This window comes from Rhineura floridana, chromosome 2 (assembly GCF_030035675.1).
Source record: "Rhineura floridana isolate rRhiFlo1 chromosome 2, rRhiFlo1.hap2, whole genome shotgun sequence".
In the NCBI taxonomy this organism is placed as follows: Eukaryota; Metazoa; Chordata; class Lepidosauria; order Squamata; family Rhineuridae; genus Rhineura; species Rhineura floridana.
The window spans coordinates 188,538,129-188,562,926 of record NC_084481.1 but is presented as its reverse complement, the minus strand read 5'-3'; the positions used below and the strand labels follow the sequence as shown (position 1 = coordinate 188,562,926).

General features: G+C 41.7%; 1 protein-coding gene across 1 annotated transcript in view; it reads right to left on the bottom strand.

Moving 5' to 3' along the window:
- Positions 1–24,798, bottom strand: part of MIPOL1 (mirror-image polydactyly 1) — a 295,370-nt gene that overhangs the window by 197,536 nt on the left and 73,036 nt on the right. The window contains exons 5-7 of the mRNA XM_061611676.1: positions 14,087–14,327; positions 13,227–13,362; positions 9,638–9,743 (exon numbers count right to left, since the gene is read on the bottom strand). Of these exons, the coding sequence (XP_061467660.1) occupies positions 9,638–9,743; positions 13,227–13,362; positions 14,087–14,157 (313 nt within the window). The 5' untranslated portion in view covers positions 14,158–14,327. The remainder of the gene's footprint in view (positions 1–9,637; positions 9,744–13,226; positions 13,363–14,086; positions 14,328–24,798) is intronic.

The window sequence follows — 24,798 nt, the reverse complement described above, 5'->3', positions numbered from 1 at the left end:
TAATTTTTATAAATGGTATCTCACAACATTTATAAACTGATGAAAATATAATTTTAGATAATATTGAGGGATCAACTTTCCTCTGTATTTTGTACTTGTCCTCTCATCAGACCTGAAAGATCATCTTACCCTTATATACCCAGTCAATCACTGCACTCTACAGGTGAAGGCCTCCTGCAGATACTATCTTATCAGGAGCTCTGTTCCACATAACATAGGAAGTGAACCTTTAGTGTTGTGGTACTTGCCCTTTGGAATTCTGTCCCCTTAAATTATACAGCCACAAGAGTGGCTGTACACTATAGTCAGCATGGATTTTTCGCATTCCGCAATGTTAAATTGAAAATATCCCCATGCCATTCTGATCCTTCCCATAAGCTCATTTCAAAACAAAACCTTACAAAATTTATAGTCCTGAACTCAGAAACACTTGCTTAACAACCCTCTACATTTTCATGGTGATACCCAAAACAGTCACAGAGAATTGAGAGTTCAAAGTGTGAAAAGAGAGAGAAAAAAACCAGACCCCGTTTGGACTTTTTTCTGTCAGAGTTCTCATAATTTGTTGAAATAAATTAATTAAAAGTCAGCCATGTTCACAGAGTACCTGTAATCCTATTACTGACCTTGCCCCATACTCTGACATTCCTCTTCTGCAGTTTAAAAGTTTAAAAAATGCCTAGCTGATTTTTAATTAATTTAAGAAATTTAGCATTGAACTCAATGATAATGTTGGGCATGCTTAGTAAGAACCAACTGTCAGTGTTCTAAAAGCCAGATTCACAGCTGCTGGGCTAGGCTAATTAGGGGGCCACACCCACATCAGACCTTTATTTCACTTTAGACTTTGATGGCTTCCCCCAAAGACTCCTGGGAAGTAGAGTTTGTGAAGGGAGCTGAGAGGAGAATCCTATTCCCCTGAGAGAGATCCAGTGGCCAGAGTGGTTTAACAGTCAGCTCTTCTGATTGAAGCTCTGTGAGGGGAACAGGGCAACTCCTAGCAACTCTCAGCATCCTTCATCAACTACACTTCCCAGGATTCTTTGGGGGAAGCCATGACTGCCTAAAGTGAAATAAAGGTCTGGTGTGGATGTGGCCAGGGACAGCTTTGGTTTAAATTTGTATGGGAGACTACATGTGCCTGCTGTAGAATAAAAAGGTAGGGGAAACCCCGAAAAAGAATGATACTGTTCACAATGTTTTCCTTTTGGAAAGGAAAGGGGCTTCCCCTCTGCCCCGTGCATACCCATCCAATCTCCTCCTTCCCCTTACTGCCCTCCTCCTCCCCTCCCTGCCCTTCCCCCAGGTCAGTTTCACCTATCCTAAGCATGACTGCACAGGAGTAAATCCCACTGAACTCAATAAGCATGCAAATGATCAAACCTGCCCTTCCCTCTTCCTCCTGCCTATCCCCTCCCTCTTTCTCCTCCCCTACCCCTTCCTTCACCCCTCCCTTTCCCTCCCCCATCCCCTTCCTGTAGTTTATTGGCTCTCCAGGCTTGCCATACCAGGAACTGCTGAGTCAGCCCCAGGCTGTGGCAGTTTCAGTTCCAGGCCTGCCTTACAAGCAGCACCATGCTGTGGGCCTTGTTCTCTCTCTATAATTAGTTATAGTAAAGTTCTCGTTATTGTTTAGATCCTGTGTGGTCTCTTTCTTCATGATACTTTTCACTGGCGACGAGGATGGGATCTGCTGAGGCACACAGAGTGTTTTCTTCATGCATTAGAGGCTGAAAGGGAGAGAACGTTTCTCCTTAGACTGGATTAGGACATCGGCTTGGGCCTTGTGAAAACCACTGCAAAGCACTTCAGGTCAGTGTGTATCTTGTGGAATATGGCCACCCAAGGGCAACTTGAAGAATTTAACCCTGCATGTCCCAGCAAGTGGGAAAGTTATGCAGCCATGCTGGAGTTTTACTTGGCAGCAAATGGCATTACAGAGTCAGAGAAGAAGCATGCTGTGTTACTCAGTGTCTATGGGCCGGACACTTTTGATCTAGCCCAGGCCCTCGTAGCACCAGCATCTTATGAGGATATTCTGAATGTTTTACAAGGACATTTCTCTCCAAAACTAAATAGCACAACGCAATTCTTTCTACAAATGAATTCAGGGCCCAACAGAGAGTGTGTCACTGTATGTTGCTGAACTTAGACACATGGCAAAACACTGCAATTTCCCAAACCTTGAGAAGATGCTGCGTGATTGCCTGGTCTGTGGGTTGCATGATGAGGGCCTGCAAAAGTGTCTGTTTGCAAAAGGACAGCTCACGTTCAAAACTGCATTAGAGGAAGCTCTGGCTACAGAAGCAGCAGCAGCAAGCACCCGAGAAGTGCACTTGGCAAGAAACTCACCCTGTTCAGAAACCCAGCTGGCTAAAGATTCAAATCATCAGCTTCTAGAGATCCACAGGCTGCAGTGCAAATGCTCATCAACCAGAGTAGGTGCTGCAGGACCTCTGAGATCCAGACAAGTTTCTCCAGTGAAATGTAAGAGCTGTGGCGGATCCCATGAATGACATATCTGCCGTTTGAGAGGTTCACAGTGTCAGTACTGTCAAAAAGTTGGGCATACTGAGTGAGTATGCCAAGCCAAAGCGGAAGCAGCCACCCCCAGAAGTGCAGTGGAAGGGAAAACACCACCAAGGACACAAAACAGTACCACACACACTGTACATAAGTTTTCCACATATGACAACGCAGAGGAGGTGATCAACCACATTAAACCAGGGTTGCAGTACTCCGCCAATGTGAGGAAGGTGAAGGTGACAGTCACCATCTAGGGCACTCCATGCACCATAGAAGTTGATTCGGGCTCAGGTTATACCAGCGTTACCCAACCTTTTTTGACCCAATGCCCCTTTGCAAAATCTTTTTGTGCCCAACGCCCCCCTCAGATTAAGTACATGCCAATGCAGATATAGGAGTTGTTTCTTATTTCACAAATCCTAAAAACATAAACAAAAACTAATTAAGTCCACACAGTATGAACCAATAGAATACACTGTGCTACTTAACAACAAACTCATTTAGTTTACCGGCATTGTTTCGTTAAACAAGTTCATTTAAACATCACAGAAACAATGGGTAGCGAGTGTGTCCCATTCCTGAAGAAAACCAGCGAATAACTGACTGACTGCGTCACCCGTTTGCACACAGCACTCATCCGTTGGAAGAATGCGCCCTCCACCAATACACCCAGCTTATCAAACACTCTCTCATGATTGGTTCCAAAATCCCTCAAGACAGCATCGGAACATTACCTAGTGCCGGGGCGTGGCTAATATCCCCATTCCTTGATATGACACTGGCCACTATTCAGAATTTCTTTACTAAAGAACACACACTATTTATAGTGTTATTTCCATGAATTGAGACTATTAAATACATTCTAACTGGGGACAAAACAGTTTAAAATTAATGATTTGTTTATTAAATAAAATTAAACTTAAATGCTTCAACTGTCGCATCAGACCGCCAAATGTCAATGCCCCGTAATGAACCCAAATGCCTCCTAAAGTTTGTAGTCATGCCAACGCCCCCCTGAAAGGCTGTAACACCCCCCAGGGGGGTGCTACCGCCCACATTGGGAATCGCTGGGTTATACTATTGTCTCATCGGAAACCTACCAGCAAATATTTCCTTGTGGGGGGCCACAAATTGTCCCTTTCCACTCCAAACTTACTGATTACCAGGAAAATCTGGTTCCAATAAAGGACATCTGTGAAGCTGAGGTGCATTACCAAACTTTCCATGAAACTTTACCGTTATTGGTTGCTCAAGGGCATCACACCAGTCTCCTTGGCTTAGAATGGTTTGAGCCATTGGGCATTGCTCTCACGGGGTCCACTAGATTGGTGAATCATTATGGGATAGCATCCTAAATGATTTCAAAGCTGTTTTTGATAAAGGTCTTGGAAATATAAGGGGCCTCCTATTTCGTTGTTCTTGGATCCTACTGTGGCCCCCATCCGTATGAAACCCCGTTGTATTCTGTTTGCACTGCGAGCAAAGATTGATGCTGAACTTGATCGCCACATCGAACAAGGCATCTTGGAGCCAGTGACACACCCTCCATAGGAGAAACCCATTGTCACTCCATTGAAGGCCAATGGCGACATCTGCACTTGTGGTGACTACAAGTGCATTATCAATAAAGCCCTGCATCAGCATCCATATCCAATCCCAGTGGTGAGTCATCTTTTGGCATCACTTTCACAAGGTAAAGTTTTTGCGAAGTTTGACCTGGCCCAGGCCTATCAGCAACTGTTTGTGGATGATGCTACTGCCGATGCTCAGACTATCACCACTCATTGTGGAGCATTCAGAGTAAAACACCTCCAGTTTGGTGTTTCTGTGGCCCCTGGAATTTTTCAGAGCTTAATGGAGGACATTCTCAAAGGAATACCAGGTGCCACACTGTATTTTGATGATGTCTTGGTTGCCGGCAACTCCATTGCTGAACTTGCCTCACAGGTGCGGGATGTATTGCACCATTTTGCTGTTGCTGGTCTCTGGGTCAAGCATGAGAAATGTGTATTTGGTGTTTCCCAAACTGGATTTCTTGGCTACAGTATTGATGCCGCTGGCATTTGGCCTACCCCAGAAAAATGTAAAGCAATTCATGAAGCCCCAGTGCCCTGTAATAAACAGGAACTCCAAGCCTTCTTGGGACTCTTGAATTTCTATCACACCTTCTTGAAACATAAGGCTACAGTGGCAGAACCATTGCATCGCCTTCTTGACAAGCATGCTGCATGGCAGTGGACAGCCCAGCATGATAAGGCTTTCTGTGATGTAAAACACCTGTTATTGTCTGACAGTGTCTTGGTGCACTATGATGAACGGAATATTTGACGCCTCAAATATTATTTCCACGCATGTTGCGGTGGGTGATTTTCCTGAACGTGTATGATTACACAATGCAACATCGGCCTGGCAGGAGCATTGCCCATGCTGATGCTTTGAGCCACCTTCCTCTCCCTTCTGCTGGGGTTGATGAAACCCCTCCGCTGGATGTGCTCTTGTTAGAGTCGTTACTGGAACTGCCCCTCCATGCTGGGAATATTGCCACAGCGTCATCCAAGGACCCAGTTCTTGCCCGTGTTTTCAACTGGGTGTGGAGGGGATGGGCATTAGGGAAGCTTGAGGAGAAATTCAGACCATTTGTACCTAAACAACATGAACTATCAGTGCACAAGGCATGCCTCCTGTGGGGAAACAGAGTTGTCATTCCTACTGAGTTGAGACATTGGGTGTTGGAGGCCCTACATGTCGGACATCCTGGTATAGTGTGAATGAAGGATCTGGGGCACAGCTATGTATGGTGGCCCAAGATGCACAGCAAAATTGAAGAATGCATCAAGAGATGTGAGAAATGTCAGGTTTCAAGACCAGCTCCATCACATGCCTCAGTGCACCCATGGGAATCGACAAAAATGCCATGGTCACAGCTTCATATCGACTTTGCAGGCCCCTTCCAGGGACAAACTTTCTTGATTGTTGTCGATTCACACTCCAAATGGTTAGAAGTGGTTCCGGTATCGTCAATGACATCTCGTATTGTTACCAAGACCTTACGCAGGCTTTTCACAACACATGGGTTGCCAAACACCATTGTCTCAGATAATAGGGCCCAGTTCACATGTGCGGAATTCTGCACATTCCTGGATAATGGACTGATTCGGCATGTCACTTCAGCCCCTTTTCATCCAGCAACCAATGGTCAGGCCGACAGGATGGTCAGGACAACAAAGGATGCATTGAGACGGATTGTAGAAGGTGACTGGGACTGACGCCTTGCAAGTTTTCTCCTGACACAACACATCACACCTTGTGCCACAACTGGAAGGAGCCCAGCTGAGCTATTAATGAACAGACAACTAACCATTCTGCTTAATCGGTTGCATCCTGACTTGACCAAGGAACAACCAAAGGAGCCTGTTGCAGTTCAAGAATCTGCATGGGTGATCACCCCAGGTGACACTTTGTATGTCAGGAACTACGGTGATGGTGAAACATGGATTCCTGCCACTGTGACCCAAGCCACAGGCCCATTGTCCTACAGGGCTCAAACACCAGATGGCTATGTATTACGTCGACATGTGGACCAGATGAGAGGACGAAGCCCAGCTCCATCAGTTCTTTCTGAGAGTGCTGGAAATACTCAAGTGGAAAGAGAAATTGAGCCAGTGGCTGCTCCTGATGCTGGACAAGAGCAGTTGCGCCTGGACCCTGAAGTGGACCAGCATGAACCAGAGCCAAATGGGGAACTAGGGGATGTTTCAGAGGCACATGTTACCAAATTCTTCCAAGCTACACAGGAAGTGGATTGGACTGTGAAAGATGAACCCAATGGGTTTGCATTTTGACAAATTTGTAGGGCAGTACAATATCTCAGAGAGAAGGTCGGGTCTCCTGCTGCCCTGGTGCATTCACTATAGCTGCCCAATTTCCCTGCTTTTTAAAGTTTGATAGAAATATCTGTTGGCTATGGGTACGTTCTTAAACTGCAAGGGTTTCCCCCCCCCATTAGTGAATTTCTCTGCTTTTAATCTGGGAGGTAAGAAATGGGATCCTGAGCTACTTTTCTGAGAATGGATTGATCATTTACATGCTTATTGAGTTCACTGGGATTTACTCCCCTGTAATCATGCTTAGGATAGATGAAATTGACCACGGGGGGAGGAGGAAGAAGGACAGGGGGAGGGAGAGGAGGATGGGCAGAAGGGAGGACAGGGAGGGGAGCAGGTGGCGAGGGGAGGAGAAGGAGAGGAAGGGGGCAGGTTTGATCATTTGCATGCTTATTGAGTTCAGTGGGATTTACTCCCGTGTAATCATGTATGTGAAACTGACCATAGGGGGGAAAGAAGGAAAAGAAGAAAGAAGGGAGGGCTAGAGTGGGCAGCGGAGGAGGAAGAAGGGAGGGGAGAAAGATGGGAGGAGGAAGGTACAGAAGAAGGGAAGGAGGGGAAAGGCAGGTCTGAACATTTGCATGCTTATTGGGTTCAATGGGTTCTTATCCAGGGGGCCATCCATACAGATGCCACTTCTGCAAATGGATCAAAGCACATGCGATTTTATTCACATTTTTCCTCCATGGGCTTGAATGAGCAAGGAAAGTCTATCCTGAATAAAATTATTATATGCAGAGAAGTAAAACACTGTGCAAACATCCCCAAAACAAACATATAACTTGGAATTTAATCCAAACAGTTCACATACTAAAAATGTTTAGTTGGTAGATAATAAATATGTAACTATGATCTAACTTAAGTGTTTTATCGTAGGTGTATATATGGGGTTACTTTAAATATGGATTTAATTTGTGTTGCAAATAGTTAGGGTTTTGCCAATGTGTTTCAGAATGATTAGCCTATCTGACAAATGTTGGCAATCTCTCTCTCACACACAGATTGATTTAGGCCATATCTATACTACACATTTAAAGTGGAATCTTGGGAACTGTAGATTGTGAAGGGTGCTGACAGTTGCTAGGAGACCCCTATTCCCCTCACAGAGCTACAATTCCCAGAGCAGTTTAACAGCTAATCCCTCTTCCCAGGGAACTCAGCCCACTTCCATTCAGTTTGCCAGAGAGATACCTAGTCAGATCCATTGCACAAGGTCCCTACTACTAAACATAATAATATCACTAAGAATTGCCTTTAATAATTTTAATGACATTTTCACAATCATACAACAGAAAGAGTTGTATTCCCATTTCTATTTCAAACCTATCAGTTGCTATCAGTATTACGGCTTCATAATATTGTTACTATGTGTCAACATGTGCATACCATTGCACAAAAAGGAGTAAAAAAGGTAAATAATGCTTCACCTGGGGCGGCATGGCTACCTTACTTGGACAGCTGGAGAGAGGAAAATGGAAGCAAATCACAGATATTACCTATTCCAAGAAAAAGGGGACAGAGGGGGGCTCTTTCTCAAGGGTCTGCTATGAATCTGAAGGTCATCTTTGTACCAGGGTTACATGGGTGATTTCTTACAAACTCTGTGATGAATAGTTTGTTTTCGTTTTTTAGACAAGATGCAACTTGTTATCTAGAAACATCTAGGAAAAAACAGTTGTAATGGAGGCCTGAGGTCTGACTGAGCCCCTGTAGGTTTCCTTGAGCCCCATATGGCACAGCCCTCCTCGATGGTCTTGGAGGGAGGAAACTCAACATTTGTAAGCCATCCATTGAGACTTTTGGGGGTGAACAGTGGGGTATACATGTTATGAATAAATTCAAACTATGAGTTCCTTTGAGTCCTTGCAAAACCATATATATATATTTTTAGAAATGGATGAAGGGAAGGAAAACTAGGGAATGGTTGGGTGAGGCAGAAGTCATGGGTAGGAAACACAGTAGATAGAAACTAGAATCCTGGATTTTTTATTCCTCTTGAAGACTTCACTGTGTAAGGGTGGGCTTCTTAAAAAAAAAAGAAGAACAGAAGAGTATCTGAAGTACTGGTGGGATTTTATTTTTTTGCCACCTAGAGAGATTGTGTGTGCACATTTTGGGTGGAGGTCCTTAATCTTAAATGGAAGTTAATGTCTTTCATCAGTGGGTTGTACAATGCCCTCATGCAGTCCTCTGGTTTGCCAAGTAATATTTGTGTTGCAAAGACTTGATTGCATTAGGAACCAAGTAAGGAAGAAGGCATCGCATATTTGGGAGTTCCTACACTTCTCAGAAAGCAGAAATCACTCTTGTTATACACACCAACAAGTCTGCAGTTTTCGTGCCCTAAGTGACTATGGCTGCAATACATGTCTACTCAGAAGTAAACTCCATTGGGTTCAGCGGGACTTACTCCTAGGGATCGTGTGTATTGGATTGCAGCCTAAATCTGAATATTAGTTATAAATCTCATTGGCTTGGCTTGAACATCACATTAAGCAAAACCATGGCTTAGTGCAAATGCACAGGCTCCAAAGGAGGAAATTGTGGTCACTTTCCTGCTCCCCAGTCATTTTGCTACCACAATGTTAATCCATACCACAATGTTAATCCATAGCTTGGCATCAGAAACTGGGCTCATGGTTTAGTTCTCCTGGACATTTGCACTAAGATGTGGTTTGGCTTAGTATGAAGTATGAACCAGACCACTGGCTGAAGATTTGTTGTTACCCTTAATCAAAATTTCTTTCATTTGTTCAAAGCCAGATTTCTCTGCTCACCAAACAGAGGTTCAGGTCTCCAACTGAGAAAAAGATGAGTGTCTCCATAAAAAGGTGTGTAGAAGGAGGGGTATCACTCTGAACAAGCTAAAACAATAAGTGGGTATTTGAACTGCTGGTTGAAAGGTAGTGGCCGTGGTAATCATTATTTTCCATGTTTGTTCAGGACCTTCCAACAAAACAAACAACCTTTTTGTGATTGGATTGACATGGTGTTAACAATTCATTTAATGCCCAGATCAGTATGAATACAGGTAAAGCTCTCACTAATACCAGTACCAGGATGTTAAAGCCACCTATTTTCTAAGCAACTTTAAACAGTCTCACATAAAAAAGTCAAACCATCCCTCCTTTAGTAAATATATCTAATGTTCATTAGGCCACGTCATATAGCAACCAAGCGGGATGTATGAGCCATATGGCCATCTGTTAAACATGCATCTATTGTACCTGCAGCCTTTTCTGCAATCTTAGCTTCTGCCACTCTCTCACGTAGCTCTAGGTCCAACTTTACTGTCTTCAGTTCTTTGTCTTTTTCAGACAGCTTGTCCTGAAGCTGTATTGAAATTGTGATATTGTTATCTATATGTAAAAGTGCATGGGCATTATATTAATTTAAAACAAAGATATACATTCAGTTGTCACAAAATGATACTCTCAACAAACTTAATCACTGTGCAATGTAAATGCAATTCTTACAGATTTCTTTCATATAAGTAGTTTTAAAAAGGACAACATTCATCCTATCCCAACTTGTTTTCATTTTCTCAAGGAATGAAATGAACCTATACTCCAGGTTTAATTTCACACATACTCAGTCTACCTTCTGTGGTGCTATTAGACACACAGACACAAAGGAAGATGAAATGCAGTGCTGCACTAAGTGTGTTGTCTAGGGGTGAGGGCTTTGGAGTTCAACAGGGCTTACCCCTCAAGAAAGGGTGCAAAGAATTGCAGCCTTCAGCAACAGGCTACAATCCAAGAAGTATGCTAATGCCTAATGCACAATTTGCATGGTTAAGTTTTCAGATGTGGGTAGCAGTTCCATAAGAGTTGGCCACCATATACTATAGTAGAATTCAGAGATGATAGCAGAGCATATCTTCTCTATAAAAAGCTGAGGAATTGTCACCATCCAGCTGCCATGGCAGACCCTCCCTCCCTCCCACAACTGTCACCACAGGGGCATCTGCAGTACAGCCATCTTGACCCGAAGGGAGAGAAGAAGCTGAGGAACTGTCACCATCCAGCTGCCTTAGTGGGCCCTCCGTCCCTCCCACAACTCCCCCACAGGGGCATCTGAAGTAGAAACATTTTGACCCGAGGGGAGAAGAGACAGGAAGAGGAAGGAGAGGGGAGACAGGAAGAGGAAGGAGAGGGGACAGGAGATAGGGGAGAGGAAGAGGAACTGTCACCATCCAGTTGCCATAGTGCCCCCTCCCTCCCCCAACTCCCCCACAGGGGCATCTGCAGTAGAACCATCTTGACCCAAGGGGAAAGAAGCTGAAGCACTGCCACCATCCAGCTGCCTTGGTGGCCCTCCCTCAACTGTCATCACAGGGACATCTACAACAGAACCATCCTGACCCGAGGGGAGAGAAGAAGAAGCAGTAACAGATTTTTCTGAAATAAGCAGTCTTTCTCATTTTATTGTAACTTTTAAATAAATCATTACTTATTGTTGTAATAATCTTACATAAACTGCTGTGTGAGGTCTGCTTGAAAAGCGGTATATAAATGCCTTAAATAAATAAAATAATAATATCCATATGATTAACTTGATTTTCTTATCCCCAACCCCACCCAAATTGTAGCTCTAGTGTCACATCCTAAGCAGCTTTGGAAGTTCAAACACTCTGCATAGTGAAGCCCAGACAGGTGGCTAGGAACAACATGAACAAAAAAATAAATAAATAAGAAAGGCACACTGGGCCACATGACCAAGACATTTGGTAGGGCTTGAGTTACTATGCCAGTTGCTATTGATTTCATCATTTGTTGTTTATCTATGGTTTGCTAATTTTTAGCTAGTGTTTTATACTCTTGTGTTTAATGATTTTACATGGTTTTTTGTGGCCCACCCTGAAATCTCTTGATGAAGTGTGGGGTTATAAATGGAATTATCATCATCATCATGTCTTAAAAATTAAAAGAACTAATAAACTCAGCTCAATAGAAGTTTCAACTACTCTAGCAATTTAAAGTAAGCAAAAATTAAGAACAAAACTTGGATACATTCTTCATAATGAAAATATTGTTTCATTTGAGCAGAAGCATAATACAGCCATATTTTTGAGAATTTGAGGTCTACAGTAGTAATTTCTAACCTATTTCTTCAGTATTTTTATTCTAAAACTCAAAAGACATAATGAACTTCTATTATTTAAGAAAAATTCAATGACTACTCTGCAGTAAGATTTTGATAAAGAAGTGCATGTATATTGGCAAAACAATTTATTGCAGATTTTATCAGCACTATTAAAAATTATGAAAACTAGATTGCTACTAGTATAACAAAGCAGATTTGTGGGATGCTTTATCTGATAACTTCAAAAAGCTTACATAGACTGATTTTTCTGAGAATTAGTATTGCTAATATATACAATTATTTATCTACAATGGCTTTCTTAATCATCAATGCAAACTAGAGAGCTTGTTTTGTTACATGGGGGGTATCTCCCTATCAGTTTTGATTCAACATCTACGGAGGGTATTCAGAGTGTTTAAGTGAACCACAGCAGGTTCTGAACAAGTTCCGCCTTTCCCAGAGCTTGGAAGTAATTCGTTACAAGTACCTTTTTGAGGAATGAGTGGGCAATTCCTTTATGTTTTGATTGTAATAGAACTAGGAGTAATTTTATTACTTTTGTGGAGTAATTGTAATGTTTCCAGCATTACCTTTGGGCATTACTTGGGGGGAGGAGCAGGGGAAGTCTTCTGCTCCTCTGATTTGTGGATGAAAATCATGTGCCTAAAACTGCGCTTCTGTGCAGCATTGCTCTTCCCTAATGCTCTGTGCGTGGGTAGGAGGCAACAAGGGAGGAGGTGGAGAGTGAGACAGGGTGGAGTGGAGAAAACAATTGTTTAAAAAAATGGATGGTGGTGGTGAAGAATGGAGTGGAGGGAAAAAGGAACTGGAGGGCAAGAACATGGATAAAGGAGGCGGAGGTGGCAGCAGCAGAATGGAGATAAAGAACTGTGGAAGTGAAAGATGACAACATATGTGTGTGCATGTGTTTGCACTTGGCACACAAAGTGGCCATCACCCTCCCTGGCTACTGTGCTGCATTTGCAGTATTTTAACTTTTTTGCATCTCAGGGGAAAATGTTTGCTTGGGTTAGTGTCCCTTAGTTGGTGGCAGGGCAGGGTCTGGGAGGTGGTTAAGTGAGAGAGATTATGTTTGCTGGCTGAGTGGGGTAGGGGTGGCACTTGGTTTAATGTGCAAAGATTTGAGTAGTGGCCTCTGCCTCCCTCTCCACCCCCTTTACCAGTGGAGATACCACCATTGGTATCTTATGGATAAAAAGAATTATTCTTCTACCTCTGTATGTGTGTTTATTTTTAATGTTGTTTTAGGCTAGTTAGATGTGCAGCAGCCAAGGCCAGCACCTTATAGGTGTTTTTTTTTTAAAGTTACTGAAATGCAATTGTAGTGATTACTTTTGAGAAAAAGTAAAGTAATCAGTTACTTTCAGAGCAATGTTAATTACTACTTTTTTGGGCCATGTAATTGTAACTGTAACTTATTACTTTTTAAAAGTAATCTTCCAAGCTCTGGCCTTTCCAAATTTCCAAGAGCCCTGAGCCAAAAAGAACTGCATAAGAATCTAGGTGGCACTCATGTACTATATCTGTGATGCCACTAATTAAAAAAAAGAAACATCAAGGCAGAAAAAGGAATATACTAAGATTAACAAACCATGAATCAAATGGTAATCAGACATTCCTGCAACAAAAGAAAGCTATAACTTGTCAATCAAAACAAACAATAAAAGTAAAATTAGAGTAGGTTAATAGGCTTAGAATATTTCATCGTACCTTTTTATTGTTTGCCCTTAGAACGCCCAATTCCTTTAAGAGGAATGCAATATCCTTTTCTTTATCTAGGTCTGCAGTGACATGAAAAGGATTCATGTTAGCAGACATAACTTCTCTTCCTTGCCTTTCAGCAGAACTATCAATAAAAAGAAATTAAAACGTCACTGATCAGTTCAACAAAGGATCTCTCATTCAACCAGATATTTGCTACATTCAGGGGAGGGGCCATATCTGAGTGGTAAAAACACAGACTTTACATACATTCCACATTCATTCATTGGCATCTTCAGATAAAAAGCTCAAAGGAAGTAGGGCTGGGAAAAAACTCTATGTAAGACCTGGAACACAGTTTTATGCCACATGGATCTGTACAAGACAGCTTCTTACATTCATTTTGTTCACAGATTTTAAAAACTTTTGAGAAGTACAAACTACAAGTACAAGATACTGGCACTTTTAAAGTTTACATAAGTAGCATTGTTTTGAAAAAATACATAAATCATTTTGTATAAATGCATACATCAAAATGAAATGAACAGGCTGTGAAGTCTTCTGAACCGGAAAAAAGTAGCAGCAAGTAAATATGATAAAACTGTAAATAATAGAAAGCTGGAATTACCCTGGAGTGGAAATAAGAACCATAGAGGGAACCAGAGAGTAGTCTGGTGGACCACACACACCCTTTCCCTTTCTGTTATACACCCTCTTCTACTCTGCAGTCTCAACAATTGTGCAAGTACTTATACCAGTCTCATTCCATCAACATGCTACTACTGATCACTGAATTCTTGTTAGTTTATTTTAAAAAGGTCTGCCTTGATAATAAAACTATCTTTAAATGACTAGAACAGCTTGCTTACCTTAAACTTTCATGAGTACAAGGTGCAGTAAAGTTACTTGGATGTAAAGTTTGGGTACAAGCAGTTTGCATAACACTTAAGCTGGATGTTGGTTCATCAGGACAATTTAGTTGTTCACTTTTTGTCTGGGTGGCTTGTTCTCTTCTTGGTAGCGATCTTGCTGAAGAGGTTTGAAGATTCAAAGAATTGGGAAGAGAGAAATCTTTCCTTCACTCAGAGTTCTGCTCCATATTACAAGTTTCTATTTGGAAAATAGCAACATTTTACTGTTTAATTAAAGTACATGTAAAAATAAGCATTTCATACAGCTTAATAACCACATTGCTGGCTTCTAAACAAGTTCAGTAAAACAAGCAAAATGTAATGCCAATTTAACTGCCAGGATTTGTACAGCATGGACAACCAGCTGCATAGACTGGTAGGTTCAACACAACTTGCATTTAAGCTCCACAGAACAGGAGCTCCAGCACATTTCCAAAATATACTCAGTGCTGAACTATATTATTTATTTATTAGATTTATATCCTGCCCTTCCTCCCAGTAGGATACAAAATATATCACATAGCACAGCTCATCAAAGACTATGGTTGCAGTCAAACATAGTCTCACTGAAAACATTACCCAGAGTTTATACATTCTGAAGACATGACAAACTGTGGGTAATAAAAAATGGAAGTGAGAGCTCCTCAAGGCTGGGAGATCATTATGGCTTATTTTTGTCACGCTAAACTTGGTCTAGCACAAGGGTGGAGAACCTTTTAGAACCAGTGGACCAGATCCTTATCAATCCCCACCCCAGGAAGCCAACTTTGACAGAAGGTCCGAGGTTTAATTTCTGACATCTCCAGGTAGGGCTGGGAGACACTCCTGTCTGAAATCCTGCAGTCAGTCAGTGTATCAGTCACTGTAGACCATACTGAGCTGGATGGACCAATGGTCTGACTCAGTATAAGACACTTCCCTATGTTCTTACGCCTTCTCAATTAATGAGCAATTTATAAGAACTGAAATGCATGCTCTATTATTGAGCACAGTTATCTCACTTGGCCCTTAGAATTAACAAAGAACAAAGAACTGTAGTTCCAAGTAAAATATACAGTGTGTGTGTATGTGTTGCATAAGCTGTCACTTTGTCACACTGCATTACATGGGGCTGGGGCGCAGTGCAGTGGTTGGGCAACAAACAAGGCGAGGGTGTGGGAGAAGTACAGATAGCCGGCAGAGGGGGCAGGTGACCGAGCAAGCAGGGCAGCCAGGTGAGGGCAAGCGAGGTACGTGGACAGCCAGGGGCTGGTAAACACCCTACATTGGGAAGTGGCCTAGGTGTGTTGCATGGCGCTTTGCAGCAGCGCTGCTTGCTGAGGGGGAAGCAGTGGTGTGGGACAGCAGTAGGGCAGTGACACAGTACAGGGGCAGGTAAAGAGCGTTAGTAGGCCCATAGTGGCTGGCACACGCCACTGCCTGGAGGCACTGGGGGGAATTGCAAGGGGAGGCTAGTGAAATGAGTGGGGTGCCTAGGGACTTCTGGGGAGCATTTTCAAGTGTCTGAGGGGTGTATTTGCATGTGTTTTGGAGTCCCTGTGTGTGTATGTGAGTCCATGACATGGTGAGTCCATGTGTGTGTGCATTTGGGAGTGCCTGGTGTGTATGTATTTGTGGGGTGGCAAATGAAGTTAGCAGGGGAGCAGAGCCCCCCCCGTACATGTGTGTATTAGCAGCAAATCAATGTGTTGCTCTTCCTCCCTCAAGTTGAGTGTGTTAAAAGAAATGTTATTTGCTGAGACCTGTGATTGATTTGCAAATCTGAGCCTACGTAGCTACAGGCTAGTTCATCAAGATATTTTCCTACACAAGCCAAAATGAAGTGAAGAGGAAATGTACAAGAGCTTCTGATCTAAGGGACAATTTAGGTGTTACCTTCTTGTTACATAAGAACATTCCCAGGAATATGAACATTACCTATATGATGGTTGGCTCCCCACCAGGATACGTGCATTGTATTTACTCGCCTGAATCAGATTATTATACATGCACAGAGCATATAAGACAGTCTGAACATAGTTAGTAAAGTGAGGAAGATTACTCTGACAGTTTGAAAGGATAGTATGATTGCAGTCCAGGCTGACCTGCCCGTCACTTCCTATACTGATATCCAGGCCTCTTCCTGAACCTCGGGCCCAAGATTGCTGCTGTGACTTCTCTTGCTCCCATGCGTGTCATTAAAAAACTTGCCCACATGATATTCCTACAATATCTATGCACATTTTCTTGTCATAGATCATGCTGATTTAGGGGGAATAAAGAAACCTGTTTTACTTATTAGATTAAGTAGTCTGCTAAAAATTCCCTGAAAATTCCGAAGTGCCTCCACTGGACTGTGTGCATGTCTTTTTTGTACTTTTAATGAATCTATTATATTATGGGCATTTTCATGCAACCCACTAAAATACATACACACAAATATTGGTATATTCACTAATGATAGTTGAAGGATAGCATCATATACATTAAGTAGGGTTAGGGCAGTACTCTGCATGCAGACAACTGGAAGCTTATCCAAGAATACTCAAATGAAGTTAATTCCTCAAAAATCTACATGACATTTGTGCAATCTGCTTTTCTTGAGGAACAACACCACATTCAGTTGCTGCTAATGTTGTTCTAATGCTGTACAGGAAATAGTTCCCTCAGGTTGGGAGTTTCTCAAAGCCAATTAGTGATAGAATGCATAGTTCCATTTACATTGTGGTGGCTTCTAAAGTGATAAGTGGAGGAATACATTCTTATTTATTTATTTCTAACATTTATACCCCGCCTCTCTTTTCATGATAGAAACCCAAGGCGGCTTACATATGGTTCCCAGGAGGTCTCCCATCCAGGCACTCAGCAGACCTGACCCTGCTTAGCTTCAGCAGGGAGCTAGCCTTATGTGCCTTCAGACCATAGCCTGGGACATGCTTGCCATACAAAAAGCCCTAGCTTCAATGCCAGTCAGTGTAAACCAGGAACAGGCAACCTGTGGCCCTCTAGACATTTTTGGACCACAACTTTCACCATCCCTGACTATTACCCATGCTGGCTGGGACTGATGGGAGTTGAGAGGACCACAATCTGGGGGACCACAATTTAAGAAGGCATTTAATGAATATTTGTGCTCCATGGATAGTTTATTCTGTGGCTTTTTTCAGTCACCAAAAATACAGCAGACTCATATAGAAACACATAGAAGATGATACTATGGACTTTGACTCCTGCTAGTAAATAGCAGATACAGACAGGATATAGTTTTCTCATGTTTGATCTTGTTTCGTTGAAGACCAAAGTGAAAGTTGGCAATATTTTCTTTCACATGCCATGTAGTTTCTACTTATTAAGGACAGTACTGTTAATAAAAGTTTCATCCTTCCAACTGCTGCTAATCAATGATTAGTAAGTTGACAATCACAGAAAGAGTTTTGTACACCACGTTTCTCTCCCTACTCAATATTCCTTAGCTCTCTGTGTTGTAACATAAGCCCTGGGTTTAGTTAAGTAATAAGACTAAAATCTGTGGAAGAGAGCTGATCAATATATATATATAAACAGCTAGAAAGAAATACAAAATGGACCTAGAAACATCTGATTTGTGATTTATAAAAGTATTCAGGTATGATTGTGAGATATGCAATGCGCTCTACGTGGGGCTACCCTAGAAAATGGTCCGGAAACTACAACTGGTGCAGAATGCGACGGCTCGTTTACTTACAAACAGCCGCCACCGTGATCACATCACGCCAGTGCTATTTCATCTACATTGGCTTCCAGTTGTTTTCCGGGCCCAATTCAAGGTGTTGGTATTAACCTTTAAAGCCCTATACGGTCTTGGCCCAGTTTACCTGAAGGAGCACCTCCAGCACCACCAATTAAGCCGCCCGACTAGATCAGCCACACAGGGCCTTCTCTCAGTCCCACCAACAAAAACAGCTAGGTTGGTGGGGACTAGAGAGAGGGCTTTTTCAGTGGCGGCCCCCACTCTCTGGAACTCCCTCCCGTTCGATCTCCGCCATGCCCCTTCCCTAGATACATTTCGCCGAGCCTTAAAAACTTGGCTCTTTGGACAGGCTTTCGGGACCTCCGGGGTGGGCTAATTTTTTATGAGTGTTAATTGTTTATTGATTGCCCTACATTGTCTTATACTGCCGCTATTTTAAAATGATCATTCTTGACTGCATTGTATTTTATTTTGTATTGTATTGTATTTTATTGAATTTTAATATGTACGTCGCTTAGAGTGGCTTTGGCCAGATAGGCGACACAAAAATTAAATTTATTATTATTATTATTATTATTATTATTATTATTATTATATGTTGACAATAAAAAAATAAAAATGAGACTTGTGCCATCTGTATGCCCAATTTTGTGGTAAATACTATTTCATAGGGTTGAATCGAGAGAAGTATGTCTGAAACTCTTTACATTCACTGGGGCTTTGTCATTCTTCTCCACTACAGCATCTTAGTCTTTATCCCATAAAAAGCTGATCTTGAGGGCTGGGAAGCACAAAGGGGCTGTAGTGGAAATAGGCATAAACTGGGGAGGGAGGCTGGCACGAGCAGAATCCAGAGGCTATACCATATCACTGTTCTTTTGGAAAGTGAAACCACAATGCAATTTGAGGATGGGGTATTTTCAGCCAAACTATTCCCAAATTTGAATTCTGATTCAAAAACACTGTTTCACATATTCTTCCCCTAACTGAACATTTCAAGTAGGTTCTGAATTCTTTCCTTATAAACAATTTAGATGAGTGTCTCTTTAGTGTCCTGCTCTAGGTGCTTTTACATTGTGCACAGCCTTATTTTGAACCTTACTATGAACAACTGAAACAAAGTTTAAGTTCCTGTAACTGCACTGCCTCAGGTTCATTCCTACCACCCTTACCCTTGGCCTTTCCTTCCCAACCCCTGTTGTCTTCCCACTGTATTGACATTTAGATTGCAAGGTCTTTGGATCAGGTATCTGTCTTTGTTGTTCATGTTTCTCTGTAATGCACCAAGAATTGCTAATAATAATAATAATAAAAATAATGATGGAAATGCCATTATTTAAATATAATTATGGTCCACCAACCACAAAAAAGGTTACAGTATGTAAAATATATAAGAGTGTTAATAGAAACCCCATTAGCAAGAAAAAGAAGGCAATAGTTTTAGCAGCCATTGAGCTTTTAGTTGTAGATAGGCAGTTTTAAGAAATCCCAAAGATAGCAATTCTGTTTCTCCAATTCTAGAAACATTTGTTTATTTTTCTCTACACAGTGTACAGTATAAAAAAGAAACTCATTAAAACAAAACACAACCTAAATCAGTAAAACAGCAATATAAGAATACATATAAGAATATAAATGCAAATAGAACAGAAATTCATACGATTCAAACATGTAAAATAGGGTCCAAGCTTATGGGTCAGGGAAAGCCTTGGCCAAAAAAAACCTTCACAAGCTGTCCGAAGCCACCGATGGTTGCTGCTTCATGTGTGGAAGAAGAAAAGACATTCCAGACATTTTACTATCAATCAATGGCGATGACTCGTGACCGAGTAAGATTGTCTTCCAAAATAAAGTCTTTAACAGTGGGTCCATAAGTGACTAGATCCACACAGCCTCCTACAGTAAGGACATAGGTTTCCAGATAGATGGTTGCGATGAGGATTTGTTTGATGTGCCTTCTGCTTGGCTTGCTTGTCCCTTTCGCTCTGTATTCGTGCTTCTTCAAAGTCCATAGCACCTTTAATAATAGCCGACCTCCATTTGGGATGCTCATGGGCCAAGACTTCCTAGTTCTCAATGCACATGTTGTATTTTTTAGGTTATTTTTAAGAACATCTTTAAACTTCATTTACTGTCCACCGATATTCCATTTTCCATCCTTAAGTTGGGAGTAGAGTAGCTGCTTTGGCATTTGAACAACATGGCCGGTCCAGTGAAGTTGATGTTGGAGGATCACTGTTTCAACGCTGGTGGTCTTTGCTTCTTCCAATACGCTAACACTAGTCTGCCTATCTTCCCAAGTTATTTGCAGAATTTTCCGGAGGCAACGTTGGTGGAATCTTTCAAGAAGTTGGGAGTGGCGTTTATAGATGGTATATGTTTCACAGGCGTACAGTAAGGTCAGTAGTGCAATGGCTTTGTAAATAAGCATTTTGGTGTTCCTGTGAATATCCTGATCCTCGAACACATTGGGAGAATGCGGCACTCGCAGAGCTCAGACGATGTTGAATTTCAGCATCGATGTCAGCTTCTACAGAGAGATGGCTGCCAAGATAAGAAAAATGATCAACATTCTCCAGTGTCGCACCATTTAGCTGGATTGATGGTGCTACAGGGGGACTAGTTTGCACCTGCTGATGAAGCACTTTGATTTTTTTGATATTAAGCAATTATCAAAATTTTATATTTTGATATTAAGCATGGCTTAACATCAAATGCACATGTTTTCCATATGCTTCTGCAAAGACATTTAGAATAGTTTGAAGATCTTCCTCTGAATGTGCGGAGACTACATTATCATCGGCATATTGAAGTTCTATGCAGAGGCTGTAATTACTTTACTTTTTGCTTTCGGCTTACTTAGATTAAAAAGCTTTCCATCTGTTCGATATGTAATTTCCACACCAGTGGGAAGTTTCCCCTCAACAAGGTGTAGAATCATGGCTGTGCCAGCCTAGTCAGAGGCAGCATGCTTCTGAAAACCAGTTGCTGGAAGCCTCAGGAGGGGAGAGTGTTCTTGCACTCGGGTCCTGCTTGCGGGCTTCCCCCAGGCACCTGGTTGGCCACTGTGAGAACAGGATGCTGGACTAGATGGGCCACTGGTCTGATCCAGCAGGCTCTTCTTATGTTAAAATGGCAAATAAGGTCAGAGCAATGATGCATCCCTGTTTTATGCCTGATCCCACTCTGAATGGATCAATTTGAGAGCCATTGTTATCCAAAATTGTTGCCGTCATGTTGTCATGGAGGCGTTGCAAAATATTCACAAATTTGTCAGGGCATCCAATTTTCAGAAGGATGGTCCAGAGAGCGATAAAATTTACAGTATCAAAGGCCTTAGTAAGATCACTAAACACCATATATAGAGGTTGGTTTTCCTCCCGGCATTTTTTTGAAGCTGTCGTGGCAGTAAAGATCATGTCCACTGTCCCCCTGGAAGGGCAGAAATTATTTTGGGATTTGAGAAGGATGTCTTCTGAGATAGGTAGGAGGCGATTTGTGAGGATCCTTGGAAGGATTTTACCTGCAGTAACAAGAAGAGAGATACCTCGGTAGTTCCCACAATCTGTTCTATCAACCTTCTTAAAAAGAGTGATAATTATGGCGTCCCTAAAGTCTTCTGGGATCTCCTCCCTCATCCAGACCTTTTAGATGAGCTTATGAAGTTGTTGTGTAAGTTAAGGCCCACCTTCTTTAAAGACTTCAGCAGGAATCCCATCAGGTCCACTTGCTTTGTTATTCTTCCTTTGTTTGATGGCTTTAATAACTTCATCCAGATTTGGGGATACTACAAGCTTGTCTGTAGTTTGTTGTTGAGGAATTTGGGAGAAGACTTCATTAGCCACGATAAAGTTACAATTAAGGAGGTCGTGGTAATGCTCCTTCCAACACAGTGCAACAGACTCTTTATCCTTAAGTAGTTTGGTACCGTCTTTTGAGCATAAGAGATTTGTACCATAATTTGTTGGTCCATAGATGGCCTTTGTGGCATTAAAAAAGCCCCGTATATCATGAGCACCTGCAAAATGCTGGATTTCTTGAGCTTTCTTCATTCACCAGGCATTCTTAAGTTCTCTAGTTCTTTGTTGCACTGGCATAGATTTTCTTCTTAGCAGTACAGTCAATGTCATTCTGCCATATCCGGAAGGCCTTCTTTTTCTTGTCGATAATATGTTCAATCTCAGTATCATTCTCATCAAACCAGTCCTGATGTTTCATAGTTTGGGATCCAATAGTTTGTTTACATGTTGCAATAATGGAACTCTTCAGTTTAATCCAGTGTTCCTCGACGTTTTCAGGGATTTCCATAGGTAGATGTTTCTTAAGTGTTGTTGGAAAACAAGCTCGCAGGATCTTGAAGAGCATAGGTTCATTTTATGCCTTGGTTTTCTTCCTCGGAGCCTACATTGAGGAACAATATTACTTGCCACAGTGGATCGAATTAATCTGTGATCTGTCCAGCAGTCATCAGCACTCGTCATGGCCCTAGTGAGGAGTACATCACAACGATCTCTAGCATGGACAATTACATAATTTAGGAGATGCCAGTGTTTCGACCAAGGGTGCTTCCATTATGTTTTAAATTTATTTTTCAAAGAGCGTGTCTGTAATAACAAGATTATGCTCTGCACATTTAGTCAGAATTCCATTCAGGTTGCTCTGCCAGCTCCTTCTTTCCCAATGGTTTCTGGCCATAAATCAAAATCACACCCAACTCTTGCATTGAAATCGCCCAGGAGGATAATTTTATCCTCCTTAGTTATCTCTGATGAGGTGGTGTCCAGCTGGGTATAAAATATTTCCTTTATGTCTTCATCAGCATCTAATGTTGGTGCATAAGCACTTAGAATAGTTGCCCGCCTTTTTATTGGCAAATTTTAACCAGAGAGTTGAGAGCCATTCATTAATGCCAACAAGAACTTCTGGCAAGAGCTTCACAAGATTATTTTTAATAGCAAAGCCTACTCTATGTATTCGTTGTTCTTGTTCAGGCAGTCCTTTCCAGAAAAAGGTATAACCTCCTTTTTCTTCCTTCAATTGACCTTCTCCTGCTCTTCGAGTTTCTTGGAGTGCTGCTATGTTGATATTAAAATGTCTCAACTCCCTCACAATGATGGCAGACCTATGTTCAGGACTTTCGCTATCTGTGTTGTTCAGTAATGTCCGTATGTTCCATGTTCCAAAATTCAATTGTCTTTTGTGATGGCTAAGTGGTGACCCCACTGGATGCAGTAATCTGTCAGGGAGAGATTAGGCAGACTGTTTAGGGCACCTTTTCTAGCCCCCTCCCCATATGGGGTGAACAGAGTGGATCCTGAATAGGACTGCTCAGTCGTGGATCTTCTTTTTGGCGATCACTTGTGACCGAGTAAGATTGTCTTCCAAAATATAGTCTTTAAATGTAGTCATGGATACAGCTGCCAAACTACTCAACTGCCTCGGTCCTTAAGCCAGGACGACTGAATCTGTAACCGCTGCCCATGTGCCAGTCCATGACTAGGGGCTTCCGGATTTCACAGTCCTGCCCCCATCGCCATTTGCCACAGGACTTCTGTTTTGTTTTGGAAGATGCCTGTGCATGAATTTGTTTTATGTTTTGTTTTATTTTTAGTGGGATTCCACTATACAGGTGAACGTTAATGCAATCATACTTTTGTTCACATTGCATCATACTTACTGGGGCTTACTCTCAGGTAAATACACAGAGAAGGGCAACGTATGTTTAGTTCCCACCCCTTATTTGGTAGATCCAGCATTGCATAACCTCTTCTCAAAGCTAGTTAATCATAATTTTAGTGCTCAATGTCAACTGTGATCATTAAGCACTTACTGTGTAAATATCACTGGCTTCCTTAGGTATTTGCTTAAAATTTTGCAGTTCATTAACATGATATGATTTTCCAGCATTAGATTTTGGAAAGAAATCAGTTTTACTGGTGCAGATCTTTTTGTCTGTGCATTAAACGCATTTTTGAGATTCCACACACTTACAATCAAAATAGCAGTATTGCCAGCCAGATAGCAAAAAAAAAAAAAGGGGGGGAGGGCAAATTCAATGAAACACAATGTTAGTTCTAATGGACGGATGATTGTGTTTGGTCTTTTGAAACTTTGAAGTATAGGTAAGTCTTGATCACACAAATTAATAAATCCTAAAGCTGGAGTTAACAATAACCATTACACCCAAATTCTGCAGCTTAGCCCAGGCAATTTTTCAAAAGGTCAGGTTGTGAACTGGAGAAGATCAGGGAGGTCCACCGCATAGCTTTGTTGCCAGGCATCTTCCGTCTGGATTGTTGCAGGCATTTATTAGTATTCGTCAGCAGACTCAACAAAGCAAACAAGAAATTCAAGCACGAATAATAAAATGAAAATGCTGCTATATAACCCTTTGTCATTCAGCAAATATGGGACTTTTTTGCTACATTGTTCCTAAACCTGGGTTACTACTTTAATTTTTCTCCACAGTGCTGACCTAGCGAGTATGCATGTGTGTTAAATGCAGAGCTCCCTTAACAACTGCAGGACTGCCATTTAATCTGCTGGTAGATGGACCACTTCCTGTGGGAATTCTAGCTATGACTTCCAGATCCACCAAATAAATCTCAGATTAGGAATCCAAATGAAACCTGCCTTTGGCAGATAAAAAAAATGTCAAGATGGATATAAACAGTAAAATTATAAATTATCTAGGTGTTGCACACTGACTTGATCTGCTGGGTTTTCTTTGTGTGTTGTTTACATTTTCCTGCAGTATCACAACTACACAAGGTATTCATCAAATACCACACTTTCATAATATTGGAGGCATCATTAAAACTGTTTGGCTAAGGACCCTGAAGTGTTTAAGCAGTAGCTCAAAAGTATATTTGTGCAAAGTAGAAGAATAAATTTACATATCAGCAGCAGCTCATAAGGGATGAGTAAATATTCTGTTTATCTCACATTGTAATTCAGGTTA